Genomic DNA, 23,674 nt, shown 5'->3' on the forward strand with positions numbered 1-23,674 from the left:
GCTAGCAGGATAGTTACCAAGGAGCTCTTTCCAGATGTAAAAGTTTGCCATGGTAGCGTAGCCTATTTGCGTAAGCGCAAAGTGGTTCTCTCTCTCTCTCTCTCTCTCTCTCCATGTGTGTGTGCGTCTGCATGAGGCTATGTTCAATTCAACTCGGTAGTTGATCAGTCCGGTCAATAGCACCGCATTCACGCCACTTAATGATTAGGCTATATTAACGTCATCAGACAGGCTGTAAAAGTGTATGCGGGAATTTCTCGCATTATGATGGCTAGAGTTGCGGGACTTGAACAAATTATGCGCAATACCCGCAATCCCGCAGTGAAATTTAAGCCCTGATAACTGATTTTGTGGAGCTGAACCAGGGCTGAGTGTCGCCGCCCCCTCACCCAGCCAATCCACTGCCGCAATCGCCCCTGCCCGTCCCACCCTGCCCCACTCTTGCATGCATGCATTAGAATTAACTGGATGGAACTCACTGTCATCAGTTTCACATCAAAAATAAAAGATCGATTGAGATATGATCATGCTTGCTGTGATTTCAATGCCCCTATAGAGGTCAAAGGTCACCAAATTATTTGTGCATCATCAGGATGAACCAGACGGTTCTATGGGCTGCCATTGACCTCCATTGCAGAATAATGCAGCAACTATACATTTGATATACATTTTTGCCAATTACAGAGACCCCTAGAGGTCAAAGGTCATCAAATTTCTTGAGCATCCTCCTGATGGGTCCTGAGGACCATGTACTAAGTTTGGTTTTGATACATGAAAGCGTTGCTGAGATATGAGCTCACTTCCTGTTTGGCGGCTTCGCCGCACATTTCGATTGGCTGTTACAGGCGAACGCTTCTGTCAATTGTTCCAGAAAAAAATACACTGATAAGGTATGGTCTGAAGATGGTCTCTGCCAATTTTGGTGAGGATCAGCTGAAATTTGTGACTTGTGAATACTTATTCATGTTTTTGATTAAATCCAATATGCCGGTCAAATCAATTATTTTGATGTCACAAGTTGTCCTCTGTTGACCTAAGGACCTTCCACAGTATTGTCAGACACCACTAGTGCTACAGGCCAAAAGGCATATTTCTTAATTGCAGCGCCCCCTAGAGGTCAAAGGTCACAGATTTGTTTGAGCGTCCTCCTGATGGGTTCATGAGTCCATTTACTAAGTTTGGTTATGATAGATGAAAGGGTTGCTGAGATATGAGCTCACTTCCTGTTTTGCGGCTTCGCCGCCAAATTCGATTAGATATTACGGGCGAACGTTTTTGAATTTGAAGAATCTGTTGGATAACTTTTGTGTGGCTTGGTCTGAAGATCATATGTACTAAGTTTCGTGAAAATCGGACAAACTATGTGAGGCGTGAAACTTTAGTTTCACTTTCGATAAAATCCAATATGGCGGAAAATCCATCATGGCGGAAAATGACGTCATAGGGTTGAACTCGGCTTGATCCAAGGATTCCAATGATACCTCATTTTTGAGAATCAATCCAACGGGTCAAAGGTTACGTGCGTGACGCAAGTCCAACTTTGGCCTGTTGGTGGTGCTAGAGCGCTTGAGGTGCCGACTTGAAACTTGGTGAAATTAATCATGGGACTGTGCCTAATTAGTGTGCCAAATTTCACAACTTTTTACCAGACGGTTCTATGGGCTGCCATAGACTCCAATGGCAGAAGAAAGAGGAAGCTGCATAATAATAAGAAAAGATAGAAACACAATGGGGTCCTGCAGCTTCGCTGCTTGGCCCCCAAAAATCCTGTTTTTCACGTCAGTTCGCGCCCCACCTGGCATGTCTCCGCGACCCACAGTTTGAGAAACGCTGATCTACACCTATGTCCTTTAGAAATCCATGACCTCACGTAAGGAAAGGGGTTGAACCGGGCAAGCGGCGGGCCGACAAGGCAAATGAAAAGTAGGGAGGAGATGGTAGAGGTGGTAGCATATTCCCTGAAAGCCCTGATGACATTCCGCGGGCTATTGATGCAAAACTGCTGGCAGAGCGTCTCAACTTCTCTCTCCCCGAACAGCGCGTCACCCTCCTGTGGCCAATATTGTGGATAAAGCACTTTCAAATCCTCGATTAGCTTGTTGTATCCTGTTTGGTCTTTCCCCTATTTCTAAAGACTAATAAGAAAGATATCAACATTGAACACTACACAAACAGTAATTTATTTATTTTTCGTTTAGGCGATTTATTTTTTATATTGACGTAGGAGCTGAGGATCCAATAAAAAAGGTTCCGGATCCAACGTCGGAGGTGCCGGAACATGTTCCGGCGTGTTCCGGCTCAAATTAAGCCCTGAGTATAAGTATAAGTATACTCTTTTATATCCCGTGAGTGAAATTTGGTCTCTGCATTTATCCCAATCCGTGAATTAGTGAAACACACTCAGCACACAGTGAGGTGAAGCACACACTAATCCCGGTGCAGTGAGCTGCCTGCAACAACAACAGCGGCGCTCGGGGAGCAGTGAGGGGTTGGGTACCTTGCTCAAGGGCACCTCAGCTGTGCCTCAGGTGTGCAAGACATAAGGACGCACAGGAGAATTGCCCTGTGCTAATGCTTATCATTTATGAGTCACCACCAGTGTATCCTTTTAAAAGAACAACCAAAAGAATTATAACCAGAGATAAACCATGTCTCAATTTTCTCAGATGTTACCTATTTAATTAAGCTTTCCAAGTTCCTAGTCCTACACAATGCTATTCAACAGGAAGTGCTCATTGATTGATTTGTTGCTAGACTGCATCTTAAGTCACATACCTCTTCACTCTCACTGCCAATAAAGTCATCTTCGGGTCGCGCTTCTTTGCGCATGCCTCCGTCATCTTCACCTAGAGCGGTCGGGTCAAAGGTCATTTCCTGGACGCTGTTACTAAGGCCCTGCCCCCGCCTGGCTGAGTGTGGCCGCGAAGAGAAAGTAAACACCTCCTCTTCCTCCCCCTCCTCTTCCAAGACGAGCAGTGGTTCCTCTTTGTCACTCACGTCACTGTCACCCCGCTGCCCTGGAGCCAGGGGGGCGGAGAGAGGCGCCAGCGACTCACAGGGGACAGACAGCGGGTCGGGCTCATCATCGAGCTGGCCAGCTTCCTGGTCAGAGCTATCCAGACAGCCGTCCTCTAAAGAGCAAAGCGATGTCACCTCATCTGTGGAACCGAAATGAGAAAGAGGACTGTGAGTATTTATGTTCTTGACACAACAAGACAAAGACACACTGCCTGTCTCTATTGATCACTACAGTGACAGTGACACTACAGTGACACCTTGGGGGATAACTCTAGAGCAATCCTATACAGCTAACAGTAAACCAAGTGACAGACGCGTATGAACCAAGCGTATCATTCCTGACTGTTCTGTATTCATGCATTGCATTTAATGGAAATTTAGGCAGCCAACACACAATGTGTAGAAGAATGTCATAAATTGATAATGAGACAATACAATTACATCAACATAATGAAGGCAGAGGAAAACACATAAAAAATCCCTGCAAAACCGTGAAAAAACTAACTAGCCAACACTGAATAATAGTTACATCCCAGACCACGTTATTCTACAACTGAAGCATAGCAATCTGGCTCAAATACGCACATATAGCTACAATCTCACTGAACTAGTCAAAAACATGTTCCTCTATGATCTTATGTTATTTATTATTTACATATATATATATATATATATATATAATTTATTACTGTAAACGTCCCCCCACACTGCTCCAAAATAACTTCAAAAATAACCACAAACACTGCTCTAGCCAATAAGAATGACAATGGCCACTCTACCTAGGTGGATACAGCACACAAAAGCCTGCAGAACTCCTTCTCTGAGAGGCCATCATTGACTTGGCAACACGGCACAGACCAATGGCAGTGATGGGATTAGCTAAATGCAGTGCATAAGATAATGCAACTCATGTGTCACAAGAAAAACATCTGCTTCCTCATCTCTGGCTGCAGAGCAGGGTAATTACAGTACTGAACCTATTTACCAGACATATCGTATGAATTAAGCAGGAATTCAATCCAAGGTAATGTAATTGCACAACAATGAGTGTTTCAAAAAACACATAAGCAAAAGTGAAAAACTGGAGAGGAACAAATTTTTATATTGCTACAGTCTGTGTGAGTGTCTGTGTGTGTATGTATGTGATTGGGGGTGGATGGGGAAGGATATAATTCGGCAGTTTGGTGTTCCTGTACAGCTCTCCCATCCGCACACAAATAACATCATTATGAGAGCGGCTGCGATGCGGCAGCTGAATCACAATGGGAGCGTCGTGTGGATGTATGCGACTTTGGGGTCAGTGTGTCCTCGCGCTAAAGAACAAAAATACCCTGGAACCGAACCAGAGCCTCACCAGAGACCAGGGAGCCGATAACTATGGCTCAGTCACAGCCACAGCCAGCAGAGCTCCGCGTCACTATGCACAGCCCAACGATGGGCTTTTTCTGCTGAAAAATACACAGCATCGCAGGGAGACGCAGGAGTCCCTCCAACATCTTTCAAGTATTCTCATAATATGATAGATATATAAACTCTGGGACAAAAAGATGAACTTTTTGAAAAAAAGAAATCAAATAAAACAGCACTTTAGTCATTTGTTTCATTTCACACAATGTTAGCCGCAGCCAGCCATTTGAGAGCTCCTCGGCTTGATAAGGCATTCAACGCACGTCTTTTTTTTCTGTTTCTTTCTTTCTTTTTTTTAAACGTCACGCCATAATCACCATTCCTAATTACTCACAGCGTGCGTGAACCCCTCCCTCTACCCCAACCCTGGAGACTTCCCTATGACCTACACAGTATACTTAATGTCCCATTACTGCTAATGAACTTCCCTCTTTCGGCAGACGGCACGAGGAATCTTTCATTGCCTCCTGGAATGGAGGGTGAACTTAATGTGCTTTCTGATTCATTCTCGAGAGGCTGGTTGGGAGGAGGGGGTCTGGAGGAAAGGCTGGGGGGGGGGGCTTAAACACAGGGGGCGCTTCTCTATTAAAGACATTTGAATACAATGTCTAGTAATTACACCCATATTACAGCAGTGCTGCTACAGTGCCTACATTTACAGCCAGGCAGCTTTACAGCAGTCTGCTGCTCCTCATCCATATGCATCATGTCTTAGCTTATCCAATTTAGTGCTCGGCTCAGTTCGCAGATTTTAATATAGAGAACGGAGGCCAAAAATTAACCTGTGTTTTGACCCTACCTGCATGACCTGACTGATTTTTGCAAGATTATTATTCACAAGCAATACATCATTTTATTGACCTCCTCCTTCTTAAATGTCAAAATATCATTTGCTAAATCTGTCACAAATATTCTCACAGCTGTGCCATCTTCAGTGCACATCATGACACCTGCTGACATGATGCATTTTTTCAGAGTATAGTCTCTGAACTCAACAGCAAGCCAATGTTCAAGAAACACCTTCTCAGTCTCTGCCATTCAGTGACTAGACCACCCATTTCTGTTGCTGCTGTAACCAATCTGTGGTAGATAGATGTCACAAATTCTAATTTCAGTATGTAAACATCTTAAATAGAGGGTGGTGCTGGTAGTGGTTAGGGATCAGGACTTTTGTTCAATCAATCAATTTATTATTTATAGTGTATCACTATTTATCACTATTCACTATAATCACTATTTATTATACGGCTCTTCACAATGCAAGTAGAACGCTCCATTGACTTAATTGGGATTTCCCAAAGTTCTACCTCCAAATAATGACCGCTGTCAATGGCAACAGATTTTCATTCAAAAGTGAAGGCAGACGGTTGATCAGCTGTGTTCTAAAGAACGTTTGATTCAAGTTCAGCGTGTGTTCCGAACTATTTGTTTCTCAGCAAAAGGCACAACGAAACGGTAACAAATAAATGTAAAGAGACATATCGTGGAGTTTATTTTTTCGTTTTGGTAAGTAGCCGTATAATAAGCGGGATAATGTATAGAACGCCGGTCATTATTGGGAAAATAAGTCCCTTCAGGGCGAAGCAAGACCACTCCGCTGGCGTGTCGGGGTCCCGTTCGTCCTGTCGGGACTTATTTTTACCCAATAATGACCGGCGTTCTATACATTATCCCTTACACAACATGGTCTCAAAACACATTAGGCTACACACTCTTGGCCCATTTTTTTTTCCTTCACTTTACTTCTTTCCTACCTTCTGAAGCGTCTGCTCTGTTGTGGCCGATGGCAGGCTGGACAGGATGAAGAGTAGGGGCCTGTTCAACCTCCCATTTCTGAGGTACAATTCCTCTTTCTACAACAGAACAAAGGTATAACAAATCAAGAGAAAATACACCACGACAGGCTATTTATTTGGAGCAACTCTGTATGCAAGGTAGAATCGCAGCAAAATAATAAATAATAATAACTGTGTTTCCCTGCTCAAAGCTAAATGTTGATGAGAGGGAACACTTTTCGAAAGAGCTTTATAATAACAACATTCAACGTTAATCAAGCCCTTTCCAAATTAGACATGAAGTGCCTCTTGTACGGCCTACATTAATGCATGTTAAACAGAGAACACATTTGAAATGCTAAAACCGGACATCTGGGAAAGTGAAAAATACAGCATGCACATTAGGGATCCGGTATGTAACCTGTTAAGTTGGGCCTTTCCCTCCCAGCACTGTGCATCTGAGGCCTCCTGGTTTGAGTTTGTTCAGACGCTGGCCTGTCTGGAGGCGGACAAGGCTGCAACTTCCGAGATCTGCCTGTATCCATGGAAACATACTGTAAGTGATCGTTGCACTACATCTCTTCAAAGCACCAAATGGGTAAAAACAGAGTGGGTTTTTGAGCCTGTGGTAAAGAAAAAAGTTTTTTTAAATGTTCACTCACACTACAAAGTTTCTGTGCTACAAAATCATTTATCCAGTAGCACTAACTAGAGGGTAGATTCTAGTTTTTGGCAAACTGAAAAAGAAAATTATGAAAGTAGAGGAACACACATAAATCTCAGCTCTGCTCAGTTTAGTGCAGGAAACAGGAGCTGGCGAAGACTAACAAAATCCATTCAATGCAACTTTCTGATCTGGTTTCAGATGCAACTTTCTGAGCTACTCAATGCAACACATAGGGAATCTTCTGTTCCAATCAATATTATCTAAGCCAGCATTCTACAGCAAAAACTGATCCCGCAAGATACCAGCTAGTCACCTGACGTTCACCAAACGCTATGACATTATTTGGTCTGCATTGATATAGCTGCGGGGCCCTCCTCGGAGGGTACCTGAGAGCCTGTTGTGGTGCGTACCTTTGTCCTCTTGTCCTTGCCTGCTGGGTGCTGGGTTGTTTTTCTTCCCAATGGATGGGGGTGGACGTGCAACTCTGGAGCCAAAGGCCACATGGGAGGAGTCGTGGCTCTTGGTACTGCGTGCACTAGCCGGGGGGCCTGTCTGCTCTGTAGTGATGGTCAGACAGGAACATACATAATCACTGTCTTTCTGTTTTCCAACATCAGTTTTGACTCTTTCCCCAAACACTTATGCTGCACAGTTTTGATCATTATCAATCTAGCTCTCACAAGCCCAATGCCAGCAAAACTAACTTCAGCTATGTCATTGTTATTGATACATTTTGAAAATCCTATCCACACTTTTTTGCTCATTTTGTGAAAAAAAAATGCATTCCTCTTTATGTCAATTCAAATATGATGCTCTGAAAACGTTATAGTTTCATATCATTTCCTGATTATCAACAACTGAGCACAATGTCAACTGACACAGCTGTTTCTCTTCAATCCCTCGTCTGACTGTACGTGCTCTCACCATCCGCTGAGAGGGCTGAGATAACACTGCACACAGGCCTAAATAAACAGATGCTCGTAAAAAATACAACTGACAATGAAAGCAGAATTACAAAAGAAATGAATGGGCTCATATCTTTTCTCTAGAAGAGAGCTTAAGGGTGTGTGAGGTTACTGTGTGCTGTCTCTGTTGGCAGGCTCTCAATCAGAAGAACAGCAGGAAAATTAAAAGTTCACTAACAGACAAGCAGCGTGTTCAAAGACGCTTTCTTTCTAGGGTAGATCAAAGAAAACAAACAACCCAAAGAGTGCTAGGAGCTACAAAGACTAGCATACAAGGTCAGAGTAAACTAAACACACACTGCTACACCGAAAATACAAAGCAATGTTTCATAAAGGACTTCTAACTCCCACAAAGCACAAATGTTGCCAGTTGAAAAATCACTTCATCTTCACTGTAAAAAAGGAAAAGTCAGGGCTGTCCAATTTATGAAACTATATTATGTTACAATTAAACAGTCTCGTTTTGAATGAAACACAAAAATAGTCATTTTAATTGAGTAATCCATTTTTCTAATTGGATCACATAAGGTAAGGAAGAAAGGAAAAGAGGGTTTGTCACAGTTACTAAACCACAAAACATGAAATTAAATAAGCTCATGTTTTCTTTCAAACTGTTTAAATGTTATTACGTTGAACTGATACATAGTCACACCAATGAATTTATCCAACAGAATCGTGTAAGATCAATGTGAAGCATCTAAGTACTGAACCAGTAAGGCAAATGAACACATGGAATGCCTTGGTGTCCCCATTTCATTGTGTTCCCATGAGTCTTTGCAAGAACACTGAGATAATCACGCAGCTAACAGTAGTGACCAGTGTTGGAGTTTTCTTAAAGAGGATTATGCCTAGAGACAAGTACAATTTGGAGCTGAGTTTGCTTTGAGATGAATCATGCTTTGTGTTAGGCATTGAGGATGCACAAAGTATCAGTGGTGTCATGACACATTTTCATTTTAAAACTTCATCTTGAAGTCTTAAATACCAAAGTTATCTTCCTTTAAAGCTGCAGTTGGCAAGTCTGATAGATTTAGGGGACTTAGCCAAAATTTTAAATGTTTACAACTCTCAAGCCCCTACCCCACTACCATCGCGCACCCTCTCATCGAGTTTGTGCTCGTCAGTGTGCACCAGACTGCACCAGACTGAGATTGACACTCAGATCTTACACAGCCCTGCTCTGATTGGACCAGAAGAACCGGGAGCTGTGGAATTTTGCAAAACAAATAACAGGCTCTAGGTAGAGATTTTTTCTAAAACCGGCTGATTTATGTTGTTCTGTCGGAGCAGTGTCGGTTTCAGTGAATATGATCAAAAAAATCTTGCCAACTGCAGCTTTAACATTGATGTTGCAATACTAAGTACATCTGAATGCCTACTCTTAGTACATGCCACCTGTATAGCACATTCATGTTGAAATTACATTAATATTTCATGTACTGTAGGCCTAAGCCTAATCAATTTCATTGGAATTACTTGATCAAATTGTGTTATCACAGCATGAATCAATTTTGTAAAAGAAATGCTGGACTAATTCTAGACATTTAATTCATGTGCAACAGATGTATATGATAAAATCAAGTAAATCCAGCGATTTTTTTTCCAGTGTTGGTGATTTAGCAGTGTGTAGCAGAATGATTAACTCAGAGTATTTTTCAAACTGGTTTAGTAATAACAGAATGAAACAGAACTCACTTTCTCCCATCACGTCAATGTGGGAGTGGTTCCTGTGTAAATAGGAAGTGCGCAGTCGCACACATTCAAAATGAGAGAGAGAGACAGAGTCAGAGACACAAGACGCAGAGAGCATTGGAGCGAGCCTGAAGGAGCAGATTTTTGTTTATAGTAGTTGTTGTTTTGAGAGTTCACAACATTTCTTTTGACTTGTTTAAACCTTATGTTTCGAGACATTTCAGCAGCGTACCTGCCACACAAGATTCGCATTTTGCGGTCTGGGAGATGTCTTCCCGGCTTCACCTGCAAGCCCAAGCGGAAAACCGGCACGTCGGTAGCCTACACTACGTTTTGAAACTTCTCAGCTACTCACACTGGTTCTTAGAGTAGGATATCCAAAAACGTTATGAGGAATTATCATTTCTACAGAATATCAACACTGGTTCTTACAGATTAGAATATCCAAAACGGCAAGTGGAATTGTCGTCCTGTTGAAAACCTTCATACGGACCTGGACAGAATCTATTGAAAAACAGCTGTGACAAAACTGCACCTTGCTCGTCCTTCCAACGTCTTTAAACTACTCACGCCAAACTCCAGTCTCACACACACATACATGTACATAGGCTACACAACACACCACAGGCTCACACAAAGCCAACAAACATACATTTGTTTTGTTTTTGGTGAGTTCAATTGAAACTAGTTAAATGCTTATGCTGCAAACAAGTTTTAAAGGAGAAGCAGTTACCTACAAGGTGATGTTTATTTTGTTATAATTGAGTTAACGAGTGCTACTGTAAACTCTTAAAAACAAACAAATGAGGGCCAGATGTACTAACGCTTTTGCGCCCACTTCAGGCGTATTTGTTTCGCAATATGTGTGTAAAATCATTGGGATGTATGTACAAACAGGCCGCAATGATGTAAAAGTGCAAACTGTTTGTCGCGGGAGCTGAAAGTGGCAGATTGCGTTTGTCATGTCATGCATATGCATTCATGGGAGGATCCAGGGGAAAGTGGGAGTTTAGCGTAAAAAGATGGGAGGGGAAGAGTAAAGAGCGCCTAATTATGTATTCCGCAGTATGTACAAAGACTGCTCCTGAAAGCGCACGTCTATTCTGCGCCTAAATACTTCCTCCTTGTAAAAGCAGGTGTTAATCCAAATTGCAGTTCAATGCGTCAATAAGAGAACCTTTCAAAGACAACAGAATCGCTATTTAGAACACCAGTTTTTGTGGTAAAAGTATTTGTACTACCAAAAGCAACCTTAACTTTCGTTGACCTTTCGAATGTCTTACTTTCACTTTCACGTCATTCACTTAAACTTTCCTACTTGCTAGATTTGACCAATCTTCCATAGCCTACGTGCACAAGTAGTTTGAGTAGAACTACTGATCTTTATTATCTCCCTGCTTGTTTACACACTGCCATTCAGTTGTGGGCGTTCGTAAATTGCGTTTATGGGCGGAGAAAGGCAGAGAAAGGCACAGTTTACACTAAGGATTAAATGATTCATAAATACAACGGAAACTTGGGTCTGACAGCGTTCGCAATCTGCAGTGTGTCCATGACGCTGATAACGCTACGTTCGCAAATGTAAGTACATCTGGCCCTGAGTCTTCCTCATTATTTTTTCATTACTTTATTTAAATTTGCTGACGGTGCTTTTCTTAAGTTAGTGGCAGGATTATAGGCCTGCCTGGCGCCTGAACATTGTACTACCTGGGGTCGCCACCGTTAGGGCTGATTCAGACCGGGTGCATGGCGTGAGCGTGTCAGCTGTGTGGCGTGTCCATTTTTATTTCGGCTCCCATGTTAACAGGTTAGAGCTTGCACACTGCCTGCGTGACATGCACGTCTCAGGCGCGGCTCAAACCGCACCAAAAACACGTGCATGCTAGAAATAGGACCGATGCCTATTTTTCACATGACACGCAAGCGTGTTGGAAGCGTTTCCATTCAAAACAGTGAAGAAAAAAAATTAAGAGATGTTTTAATAGGCAGAGAGGCCGCCGCAACGCAGTATCAGACACATTTCTGGTGTGCAAAGACATAGAAAATGCCACGCAACTGACATGCAACAGACACGCCACGCTCACGCCATGCACCCGGTCTGAATCAGCCCTTACAGAATGGCGCCTGAACAGGGACTTTAAACACTAACAAAACTGTGAAAAAAAAACTTGTTTCACTGAATTTTGTGGGACTCAGTTTCCCAACCTGAGACATTTTGTTGAACTTGTTCTGCACTCTGAACTTTTTACAAAAAAATCACAAACCCATTGTGTAATGTGCTGAGCTTTGTTTTGTTGAACTCTGCATAATTGAATACACTTTGAATACTGTGTGGGTTTGAAAAGGAGTTTTTTTATGCTCTTTTGCTAATTTATTTGGTATTCACTTGTGCGCATCTTTGCAAAGTTAGTTTAATCTTAGCACTCATTTTGTGTTTACTTAAACCATGTCTGTGCAAGACCAGTCTAATCACACACACTCACCACCCACACCACCTGATGTGTCCACTCAATATGTTCATCCCCCATATTGCGATCCCATAGATGCTAACATTTCCCTTCCCAACCTCCTGATTGGCCCACCAACTCTAGCCAAACTTTCAGAGATGTCTGATTTTGCTTCTTCTACACTTCCAAGGTTGCATATTTTATGCAGGCATTTCCCGGCCACCAGCATACCTTGAAAGAAACACTGAATAATCAGATATGGATATGGCTACTCCATCATCCGCTTCTTCTGCTGAAACACAGCGTGATCTACCTTCTGCCCTTCCTACACCTGGAAAAACTCTAGGAAACCTGGCTTTGCATTCTTTTAGCCATACTGACAACTGGTTTTTGAAAAGTTAGGTTAAACCTAACTGTTTTTCAAACAAAACAGAAGAGCAATTTACAAATCTGACTTCAGTTGTTACAGACACCAAAGACAAATTGGATAATGAACTGGAGAACATGTTAAAGCAACACCAAAGAACCCTCTGTCGCACGCACGCTATTTGTTTATCCAGCACCGGCTTTGCAAATAACGATGTCCACAGACAAGGTAGAATATGTTGCACGATTTATGAAAGTACGATGTATTGCGACATCAGATGCAAGTCAAATTTGTAGTTTCCATCGAACTACAGACCCGCTACCCGATCTGGCAAACTTACATAGTGCGGTTATAGCCGATAGAGGGCCGCAAAGCGAATGCAGAAGTGCCGTTCACCCTGTTACAAGTTGATGAACCACTGAAACGATTTTGGAAACATTATTTTAAGGTACAAAAAACTCTTTGGTGTTGCTTTAACCCTTACGAGCCTGACCGTTCTGAAGTCTTCCCCGTAATGCTGACAACATAAGCTTCAATTTGATATGATTGGTTAAGGGGTTTATGGCGCGAAATGTTTTGGATACTTGAAGATGAGTCTTGAAAAAATATTTTCACTTGAGTCGGTGCATTTGACGTGGACAGCCGGATGCCACCTGCACTTAAGTTGGAGTTTACCTCGACTGGAAACCACACAGCTGGATAAACTGAGGTAATATTGTTTTTACATCAGTTCTATAGTTATAGTTTATCTTAATTTGAAGTCCTTAAATCATGTTATTTGACAGTAATATGCTTTCTCATCAGTGTCAACATGATGTTGTGGTGTCAGCACCAAAAATGGAATGTTCACCACGGGCACGAAAGGGTTAAAGGGCATGAAAACATTGGTTGCGTGAGGAAATGAGGAACTTAAGGTAACTTAAGGTAACTTTGTGCAACCGGCCACTGGACCTTGCACAACTCCACAAAGTCCGCTTTATGGTGGAACAGTTACAACAGGAAGTCGACCATCAAACTGTTTTTGCCAATCATACAGTAAATGTAAACTGTATACTGTACATCTGTCACATAAAATGGATCATTGCGTCAAAATGTTGGATCAGTTAAACACCTCAGTGGGCAATTTACATGTCTCGCAAAAACACCGCGAACAAAATGAAGATACAGGCTCTTGAGAAGATAGAGGACAGTTTCTCTAACACTAATTCCCTTCTTTCTCATTCAAGGCCCTTGTCCAATTACACTGTACCTGTGCCAGTACCTGGGTTACAGCATGGTATTAAAACTGATCATATCAAATTGTCTTTCCCCACCAATGGAAGACCAAATGATGATGCAGCCCCTGTTTGGTATTTGTCTAAATGTCATGACTTTCTGGCTGTTCACCCACTTTCTGATCCAGAGATTCTGGCTACTTTCAGAACAGTTCTTCATGGCACAGCGGTGGGAGATTGCCAGGACCTGGGTTATGACCTGGACTGACTTTGAAAAGGATTTCCTTTCTGCTTTCTTCTGAAGACTACGAGGAGGAGTTTGCAGAACGAGTCAGGAGTCGAAGGCAAGGAGAATGTGAATCTGTTCGTGATTTTGCTATTTCTTACCATGCTCTTTGCAAGCCCTGGAATTCTGATTCAGATATTGTGAAGATGATCCTGAAAAACTCAGCTTGCTAGTTATCTCTGGGGACGGGTTGATTCTGCAGAAGGTAACTTCTAAACCTCTGGAGAAGCCTACTGTGACCTGTTGGCGGTGTAAAGGTCAACACACACCTGGTTCATGTCCTCAATATCAATCCCCTGCTGGAGGTCCTCAATCTTCCCAAACACCATCAAAGAGCATGTCTCGACCTCAAAAGACTGGACCGCAAGGTAGTGGCCAAATGGATCTATCTCTCGTGGCGCTACAAGGAAACCGCGTACAACCAGAACTGTGGAAAAACAAGGACTTGGTGATTGCAACATACTTCAACAGCTGGTAGTTCCTATAGACATTGGTACATGGGCCACTCTTCTTAGCAAATGGCAAAACGGAGACCTCTCTTGAATGGGCTGAAGTGACCATTGATTTTATTTGAAGTCACAATGCTTGTACCTTGCCGGTGGCAGTCTTGTCCCTAAAATCACTAGCATACAGAGTTGTTCTTGGCCTGGACTATCTGTTTTACAGTGGACTGCAAATTCATGCTGCCGACTGTCAGTATAGTTTTAAAGGCAGACCAGAGACTTACCTGTTCCAACAGAGTGAAGATCCAACACTTAACTGTGGTGTACTGCCTACACTTACACTTTTGTCCTCGGTTCCTCCCCCTCGCTTGTCCCCTCAACCTGTTGTGCTGACGTCGCAAGACTACATTGACCTTGCTGTATCAAATGCTGTTGTGGAGGAATGGGGAAAAAGCAAGTTTAAGACAGCTCTTGGAATCCAAACCTGACCTGTGTCCTTTGAAGCCAGGGCAAACTGATCTGTTGCAACATCACATATACACTAACAATGATGTACCAATCAAACAGAAACCTTACAGGATGTCTGTGGAAAAACAACTGGTAGTAGAAAACATCTGAAGGAGATGCTTGACAAAGGGATAATAGAGCCATCTTAGGGCCTGTCCACACGGAGACGCTTTTTAGGTTAAACGCAGAGGTTTTGCTTCGTCTTGGCCGAGCGTCCAAACGAATCCTGTAAACGCACTGCACGAAACCGCACTTTTCTGAAACCTGGTCCCAGAGTGGAGAAATCTGAAACCGTAGCCCGTTTGAGTTTGTTTAGACAGCGAAACCGCACATCCTGCTTGCGTATCGATGATGTCATCGCCACACCTCAGCTGCCCTGGACTTGCACTTATAGTATTGCCTAACAATACTAGTTTTCATACATGACATTACCTACGATTACACTCCGTTAAGATAAATATCACAACTGATGCTGCGCAGCGCCGATAGCTTATGACTTGGTGGACTGAACACTGTTTTTCCCGGTGTTTTTTTTATGCATTCTAGCTACTGTCAGTGACGCGAGAGAACTTAAGTTATTAGGAAAGTGCGGTGTAAGTTTAGGCTACATTAATTTGTGCGTAGTGCCAGTGTCATTCATTTATTTTACATGTCTTACAACATATATACATGCATTCACAGTCGAGTGAAATCAGATATAAGCATACAAAGACGCTTAGAACTCATGTTAAGCCGATGGTAGCCCACTGAATGCGAATGCACGATTTGATGCAGGCAAAAGTATTGACTGTTACTAACGAAGGTTTTATAGCAATATTATAAATGTGGCGACAGAATAGCCTAGAACTTGGGTAAGCCTTGCGTTTAGTAGCCTAAATCCGACTTTTTTCTCGGGGGTGGGGGTTCACCCAACTTTTATTTTCATGAAATCAGCAAAATTTCAAAGCGGCTTGTTTGGTGCATATTTTCCATGTAACTCTCAGTCTCAGTCTTCACACTTCGGGAACCCCACTGTACACCACGTTTATCCCTCATTTCCTTCTTTCTTGCCGAGTAGCCTAGGAAATAAAATAAAGGCCTCACGCTGTGGCTTTCATAGAGACTCAGTGGAGACTGAGGGTCATCTAGGCACTAGCAAAGATTCTAGAGCGAATGTGATTTCTGGCGCCAAATAACATTCTCTTTCGTTCCATAGCTGAACATTGAAAATAAGGGAGATTATCCGGGTTTCTCACCCAGAATACGGGAAAATGTTAACATATGTCCCCATTAATGTTGGAAGGGTTGCAGTAGTAGCAACAAAGTAGCCTACTTTATTCACGCCTAACAGCCTATATTCATTTGGTCAACATTATACAGCCCTAAAAAAGCTAAATTGACCTTTGGTTTACCGTGTAATTTTAAACAGTGTGCATGCTTAACATTAGTAAAGCATAATTGTGCTTCATTCATCCACACATCCAGCTCCGTTTTGACAAGCATATCTACCAATTGACCTTGTTCCTGCCCATTTGCGGTCTCCATTCTTTCTGGTTTTGTTGTTTGCAAAAATATATAATATTTATTAGTAACCAGCAACAAGTGCAATTTGTTAATCGCCGTCATTCTCTCTCCTGCTCAAACAAAAATGTGTTACGTTCCAAGTAGCCTAGTGCGTAATTCTGCTTCATAAATTTGAACAAATACATTTGGTTATTTCACAGAAAAATATAAATGGCCAATTTATGGTCTACAGTGCAGAGTTGGTAAATTATGGTAGGCCAACTTGGAGTGAATATACAAACAGGGGAAATTCTCTACTCGTAGCGGAGTAGCCTGATGGTAGGCAGGTGCGCACGTAGACATACGGCCAAACACTATGCAAGCGCCAATGAATCGTGCTCACGACAACCAACACCGATACCAGTGATGTAGGGCTGGGTGCAGTGCTAGCCCAGAAGGAGGGAGTCGGCAATGAGGAAGTAGTTGCTTTTGCAAGTCAAACCTGAAATAAAGCAGAACGGAACTACTCAGCAACTGAAAAAGAATGTCTGGCAGTCATCTGAGCATTAGAAAAATGGCAGCACTACTTAGAACCCAAATTGTTCACTGTGGTGACTGACCACGCCTCTCTGCAGTAGGTGTTAAATAGCACTAAAATGTCAAGCAGTCTTCTGAAGTGGGCACTTCGCCTTCAGAAATTTGTTAGATTGGGTTGGGACTGGAACCCTGGCTACTGGTCTAATCCAGTGAACACCCACTAGGCAAAACAGAGAAATGACTCAAGTGCAGAGGGCCGACAACAAGGATCAAGTTCAATAAAGTTTAATTGGCAAAGTCCAGGAAAATCCACAGCTTGCAATGAAGATATGTCCAGTCAAGGCAATCAAGTGTCCAAAAAGAGAAAGTAAAATCCAAACGCTCAGAAGACACAAAAGTTCCAAACAAACATCTTCCAGTGGCAAGTTCCAGGATGAAGTTTCACAAAAGTGGTCTCAAAAGATCCAAAGTTTTACAAACGCAAAGTTCCAAGCAAGCAAAAAGGTAATTCCAAAGTTTTTTCCCAATAGGTACACGAGTGACTCACCCTCAAACAACACAAAGACTCAGTGACAAGAACAAAGCACAGGGTAGAATAAATACCCAAGGTAATTGATCACATGACCACCACAGAATTGGAAATTAAGAATTGGAGGGAAAGTTAACCAAAAACAGGTGGGGCACAAATCACATGACCATCAAAACAAAAGAGGCACATGGCTGTGAAAACAAACACAAATAATCTAGCTGTCAAAACAAACATGGCAAGGATGCAAGAGTGACCCCTAGTGGCCAAGATAGTCACAAAACCTAACAATTTCACTTCGTCATTGAGTACAGGAAAGGATAACTCAATGTTGAGCCTGACTCTCCTTCTAGGAGTCCTGTTGTTGGACCTTCCTGTATCGATGACAACAAATCAGAAAGAGTTAGAAGACTTTCCATGTTCAAGTACCACCTTATGGGAGGAACAACACAAAGATCCAGAGATACAGAAAGTCATCAAAGACTTAGCTGAGGGATGCAAAGCCTCAAAGGAAAGTAGTGTATGCCATGATCAAAGATATGATCTACAGTAAAATTCATCTGTCAGATAACAAATATCATTATCGACTATGGATGCCAAAGAAACTCATACCTTCCATTTTGCAACTTTACCACGACTCCCCTTTGTATGGCCATCAGGGTATGTTTAAACCCTATAAACGACTCCATGATGTGGCCTTTTGGCCAAAAATGTGGGATGGCGTAAGAAGTTATGTCTGAGCCTGCGTGGTATGTCCGACTTGCAAAGGAGAAAATGAGAAACCTAATGGCAAACTCCAACAGACCATTATATCCAAATTCCATCATTTGGATATACGATATTTGGATATAAGATATCCAATTAAAATTTTGGGAGTTGACATCATGGGGCCTCTACCATGTAGCCCAGAAAGAAATTAATACTTGCTCGTCTTCGTCGATTACTATACACGCTGGGTAGAGCTATTCTCCATGCGTACAGCATCTTCACCAGTCATTGCTTGCTTGTTCCACAAGGAAATTCTCAGTCACTGGGGAGTTCCATATTTCCTCCTGTCAGATAGAGGTTCTCAATTTGTGTCCAACATACTTAGAGAATACCTAAGTCCGTTTGTCAGACCTGGACAGTAACGCCCAAACTGACCACAGCTTACCATCCACAAACAAACTTAAAGGAAAGGGTAAACCGGAACTTGAAGTGCATGATTTCATCCTTTGTCGTGGATTACTTACCTGAATCAATACTTACCTGAATTTCGATTCGCCCTAAATTCTGCAACTGGGACGAAAGCTTCGGGGTCCTATGGATAAACTTCTGTACTTAAGGGTCAAAGTCTTTCCCCTGACACCTCTGGTTATGTTTTGCAACTATTAGGGAATTCTAGTCAAGCAGCCGGCGTTACACGTCTAGGGGAAATTACTACGTTCCTCAGACCTTAAACCCCCTTATCTGAATGTGTGCAGAGGACGTGTTAGTCAGTATGTTTGAGCTAGCAGATGAATGAGAAGCCAGGGGGCGGCATGCTTACCGTCCCGACGGGCCACCTCACTCCAGTCTCTCCAATAAACCAAACAGAATACTGAAAAGGTGCAAAGTTCACGTGCCGCCCGGCAAAGCAGCCTGGAGGTTCACTGCATCGGCCCAGCAGCTGAGCTCCTCAGTTCTTCGAGCCTCTCTCGATTGACTGCCATTAAGCAGGTCTTATAGTCAATCACCAATAAGACTGGAAGTAGCTGGCACCCCTTGTGGATGGGGGATGTGTGTGACATTGTGCTGTCTGCTCTCGTGCAGGTCTGAGGAACGGCCAATACATAACACAACACATCAAAGATCTGCAAAATAAAGCACACATCAGCAGTAAGAAAGCAAAACAGCTTAGAAACTATAACAAAAACAGAAAAGATGTAACTTTCTTGCCAAAAGATAGGGTGTGGGAGCGCAATCATCCCCAATCTTGCAAAGCAAAACACTTTTCTGTAAAGCTGGCCCCGAAGTGGAAAAGGCAGAGTCTTACGGCAGTTAGGCCCGGTCAATTGTGAAGTAGTGAGAGAGGACACTGGAGAAGATCTGTGCAATATACATGTAAATAACCTCAAACCTTGCTTCACTACTGCGGATGAGGTCGACAAACAAGAAAAGCAAACCTTGTATGAGATTTTCTTAGACCACTCCGAAGAGGAGGATTTTCACGGTTTTAGCTCATTTTCATTTTTAGCATCATTATTAGCTCTGCCCTTCACCAACCATGGGTTGTCTTTCCATGGGAGGGGAAATGTAGCAGAATGATTAACTCAGAGTATTTTTCACACTGGTTTAGTAATGTCAGAATGAAATGGAACTCACTCTCTCCCGTCACGTCAATGTGGGAGTGGTTCCTGTGTATTGATGGGAATTATTTTTATGACATTTTCTTGCCCCAGACTAGATGGAGGCTTAGCTCCATTTACATTGAAAGTATATTCTCTCTTTCTTGCTTTGATCTATTCAATGCAGATGTAGGTGTGAAATGCTCCCCACTGGGCACCTTTTGCTTCTACCATCTGTTCCACAAACTCCTTTGTTCTATTTTTGGGTAGACAAAGACCCTGGGTTAAAACTTTAGCTGAATTATATGTTTGTGTTATTAACTTTAAATGTACTCATGTTTGGTATCATTTGTATAGTCTCAGTACAAGGAGGACAATGAATTAAGTGTAAGAATGTTTAGAACATCCTGTATAACATTTCTACCTGAGGAGCCTGCCTAATATGTTAATGGCAAGTAGGTCTGTGTAGGTGTGTCTGGGTGTGGCTGACTGAATGGCGGGAAGAGAAAGCCAATCACAGGACGTTGTACCTATGACGTCCTCTTGAACCACACCCTTGCAAATTGAGCATAAAAGGCCAGTCTCTTCCGGTAGTATTTAGAATGGTAGTCGATGCTTCTGAGCTGAAGGCTGTATTCTCCCTTGACGCGCGTTATTGTAAAGTAAAGCCTGAAACTTGGATATCTGGAATTCTGCCGAAGTCTGCTGTGTTTTTGTCAAGTAATTATATCCACCCACATTTACTTTCAGTATATAGGAAGTGCGCACACATTCAAAATGAGAGAGAGACAGAGTCAGAGACGCAAGACGCAGAGAGCATTGGAGCGAGCCTGAATGAGCGGATTTTTGTTTATAATAGTTGTTGTTTTGCGAGTTCACAAAGTTTCTTTTGACTCGTTTAAGCCTTATATGTTTAGAGACATTTCAGTAGCGTGCCTGCCACACAGGATTCGTATTTCGTGGTAGGATACGCAAAAATGTTAAGAGGTATGACCATTCTACAGAATATCCACACTGATTCTCATGGAGTAGGTTACTTGAAACGTTAAGAGGAATTATCATTCTACAGAATAGCCACACTAGTTCTTATGGATTAGGATATCCAAAAGCCAAGCGTTTCTGTTGAAAACCTTCATAGGACCTGGCCAGAATATCTTGGAAAACAGCTGTGAGTTACAGACAAAACCGCACCATGCTCGTCCTTCCAACATCTTTAAACTGCTCACGCCAAACTCCAGTCTCACACACTATACGTAGGCTACACTGCACAACACACAACAGGCTCACACAAAGCCAACAAACATACATTTGTTTTTGTTTTGTTATATTTCGTGTTTTTGGTGAATTTCAGAGTTCAATTGAAACATGCTTATGCTGCAAACAAGATTAAAGGGGGAAGCAGTTAACTACAATGTGATGTTTATTTTGTTATAATTCAGTAAACGAGTGCTACTGTGAACTCTTAAAAATGAACACTTCAGTCTTCCTCATTATTTTTTCTTTATTTTATTTAAAATAGCTGACGGTGGTTTTCTTTGTGGCAGGAAAATACGCCTGCCTGGCGCCTGAACATTGCACTACTTGGGGTTGCCACCATTACATGAGACTAAAGAAAAAGAAAAGTTAACTTCACACACAAAGCAATATTTGGAATCACATCAACATTAGTTAGTTGTTGAAATGGAAAACTCTACATAATCTCTCTACATACTCTACGTAATTTCTTCACAAACTCTCACAGGAACTATCTGTTCCATTTTAACATGAGAACACTGGAGCTGCTTTCTGTTATAAGAGAAAAACTCATTTCCAGGCCAATTTTGCTTCCTATTTTAACACAAAGCCCAATCCCAACAAAATTGCTCACTGATGAGTGGGTGAAGGTAAAACAGAGCAACATCAGCCTGGTTTATAATTTTCTGTCTGATTTACCAGAATCTGTTTTCCAAGAGCCAGCTCTAACGTCAGACGCAGACGCGGTTTTCATGCTGATGACTTGGGTGATGTGCTGAACCTCAACTGGAAACTGGCAAGCCCTGGGTATTTCATCCAGTCTGCCATGTCTATAGATGTAGAGATCTGGGAGACATACAATGAAAGTAATGATTAATTATACTAATAACTAATAATTAGTTTATTTTGCAGGACAAAACAGATGTACAATATAAAATAGAGCATGAAAGGAAGCACCAGTGTGGGATGAGAAGTTCAGGCAAGACATTTTCATGTTTAAAAAGTTAGCTTTCTCCAGAGACTCAGTGGTGGTTACATAACAAAAACATAAATCCAGACAGACAGCAGTGATGAAGCTATTGTGAGTTACTGACATAGCAGTTTAGGAATGTTCATGATATTTAGTAAGCCATCAGTTATTATGAAAATGCAAATACCCAAACTTCATTGGCAGTTCAAAGATAGCTAAATAGACCTGCAGTTTACACTAGTTCACAAGAAACTCAAAACCACGCTTAATTTTGATGCACTGATAGATAGAGGGATATCAATCCCAATGGCATGTGATGGCGTCTCATTTTAGTGTTTTCAAAAGTACTCGCTGCTCTTCACTGTGGACATGATGGTCTTTTATTTGTTAATATGAAGGGTATGGACAGACTGTAGATGAGAATGTGTTCACGATTGAATTTAGTTAATACAATGATGTTATTACACTAACAACACGTGAATTACTAGAAAATCCCAAATGTCCTTCATTTAATTAGTCTGGTTGTATACCTTCAAGGGAGTACCACTGATTTCACCAATTTCACAAAGTCACTTATTCAGAAAGAAAGACAGGCACTGAGACACCGGGGTTTTTCCATGAAAACACACTCCGGAGATATTCTCATGATACATTCCATTCATCATCTAGTCAAATTTTTCCAGGCCATGCTTCCCACCTCTGTCCGAGTCCGCAGGCTCAGCTTTCATGGTGAAGATCCGCCTGACCTTGCATGAGGCTGATATGCTAATGGAATCCAAATGCATAAACACCGCTCCCTTGAACATCTCTTGGGTGAACGAACCCACATCTATGCACATGTTACACCACTGTAAAAAAGGAACCCCGACAATGGCATTGAGGAGGTAATGGAAATGACACACTTTTTTGTTACAGGAAAATGTCCATATGGCAACACAACAGTCAGTATAAAAGACAGTGTTGCAGAGTAGAACATAATACAGTCGTGGCTGAAATTGTTGGTAAAAAAAACAAAACAAAAAAAAACCCTTTTCTTTGAAATAATTTGAAACAGACAATTGGACAGTTGGCTTTCATCATTGATTATGACATGTTTAGACATTGATTTTGATTTACAATTCATTCAATCGTACATTTTGGGGGAAAAAAACAACGAAAATGCTATTACAGTAACAAACATGATGGTGTCTTTCACCTAATAGTGTGTTGCAAAACCTTTAAATGCAATCACTTCCAACACATACTTTCTGTGGCTCTAAATGAGAACGCTGCATCTGTCAACCATGTAGTTTTGCCCACTCTTCCTGAGTAACTGTTCCAGTCGTTTCAAGTTTTAAGGTTGCCTTCCGCAGACTACATGATTCAACTCTTTTCAAACATGGTCAATGGGATTCTGGGGCCTCATTACAGAAAAATATCCTCACTGCTTGTCCTATCTTAACTTAATCTTAGGTTTCAAAGATTGGAAAAATCCTACTGTATCTTCCTATTACAGAAGCAGTTCTTAAACTCATGGCTGTGTCCTATCTTATGTCAGACCTCCTATCTTATCTTAAGAAGTCCTAACTGTAACTGTCAGTTAGATTTTTAAATCGGCAAACGTCCTGTCATGCCTGTTTCCATGATTAGAATGTATACCTGACTGCCTGTATCTATGATTAGAATGTCAGGTTGCAAAGACGGTGTTCTAAAGAATCTTGTAGTTGGTTGCTCAAGATGGGAACCATAAAACGGGGATCACATCAGCCAGCGGCAACCGGCAGCGGCAAACGTAACGCAACGCTCAGACCATAATACCTTTTATATTGTTCCTAAGCAACACAAACAGTTTG

General features: G+C 42.0%; 1 protein-coding gene and 1 long non-coding RNA gene across 6 annotated transcripts in view; one reads left to right on the top strand and one right to left on the bottom strand.

Annotated features, from left to right (window-relative positions):
• Positions 1–23,674, bottom strand: part of cfap20dc (CFAP20 domain containing) — a 61,471-nt gene that overhangs the window by 32,338 nt on the left and 5,459 nt on the right. For all 5 annotated transcript variants that reach the window (XM_042089416.1, XM_042089413.1, XM_042089412.1 and 2 more), the window contains 6 exons: positions 22,540–22,690; positions 21,572–21,718; positions 7,278–7,424; positions 6,622–6,735; positions 6,180–6,278; positions 2,776–3,158 (listed from right to left, as the gene is read on the bottom strand). In XM_042089416.1, coding sequence (XP_041945350.1) covers positions 2,776–3,158; positions 6,180–6,278; positions 6,622–6,735; positions 7,278–7,424; positions 21,572–21,718; positions 22,540–22,690 — 1,041 coding nt within the window. The remainder of the gene's footprint in view (positions 1–2,775; positions 3,159–6,179; positions 6,279–6,621; positions 6,736–7,277; positions 7,425–21,571; positions 21,719–22,539; positions 22,691–23,674) is intronic.
• LOC121707112 lies at positions 1,848–10,035 on the top strand. Its single transcript, XR_006031241.1, has 3 exons — positions 1,848–2,314; positions 8,839–8,843; positions 10,026–10,035. It is a non-coding gene; the product is annotated as an uncharacterized LOC121707112 (long non-coding RNA).

The sequence above is a fragment of the Alosa sapidissima genome, chromosome 4 (genome assembly GCF_018492685.1).
Source record: "Alosa sapidissima isolate fAloSap1 chromosome 4, fAloSap1.pri, whole genome shotgun sequence".
In the NCBI taxonomy this organism is placed as follows: domain Eukaryota; kingdom Metazoa; phylum Chordata; class Actinopteri; order Clupeiformes; family Clupeidae; genus Alosa; species Alosa sapidissima.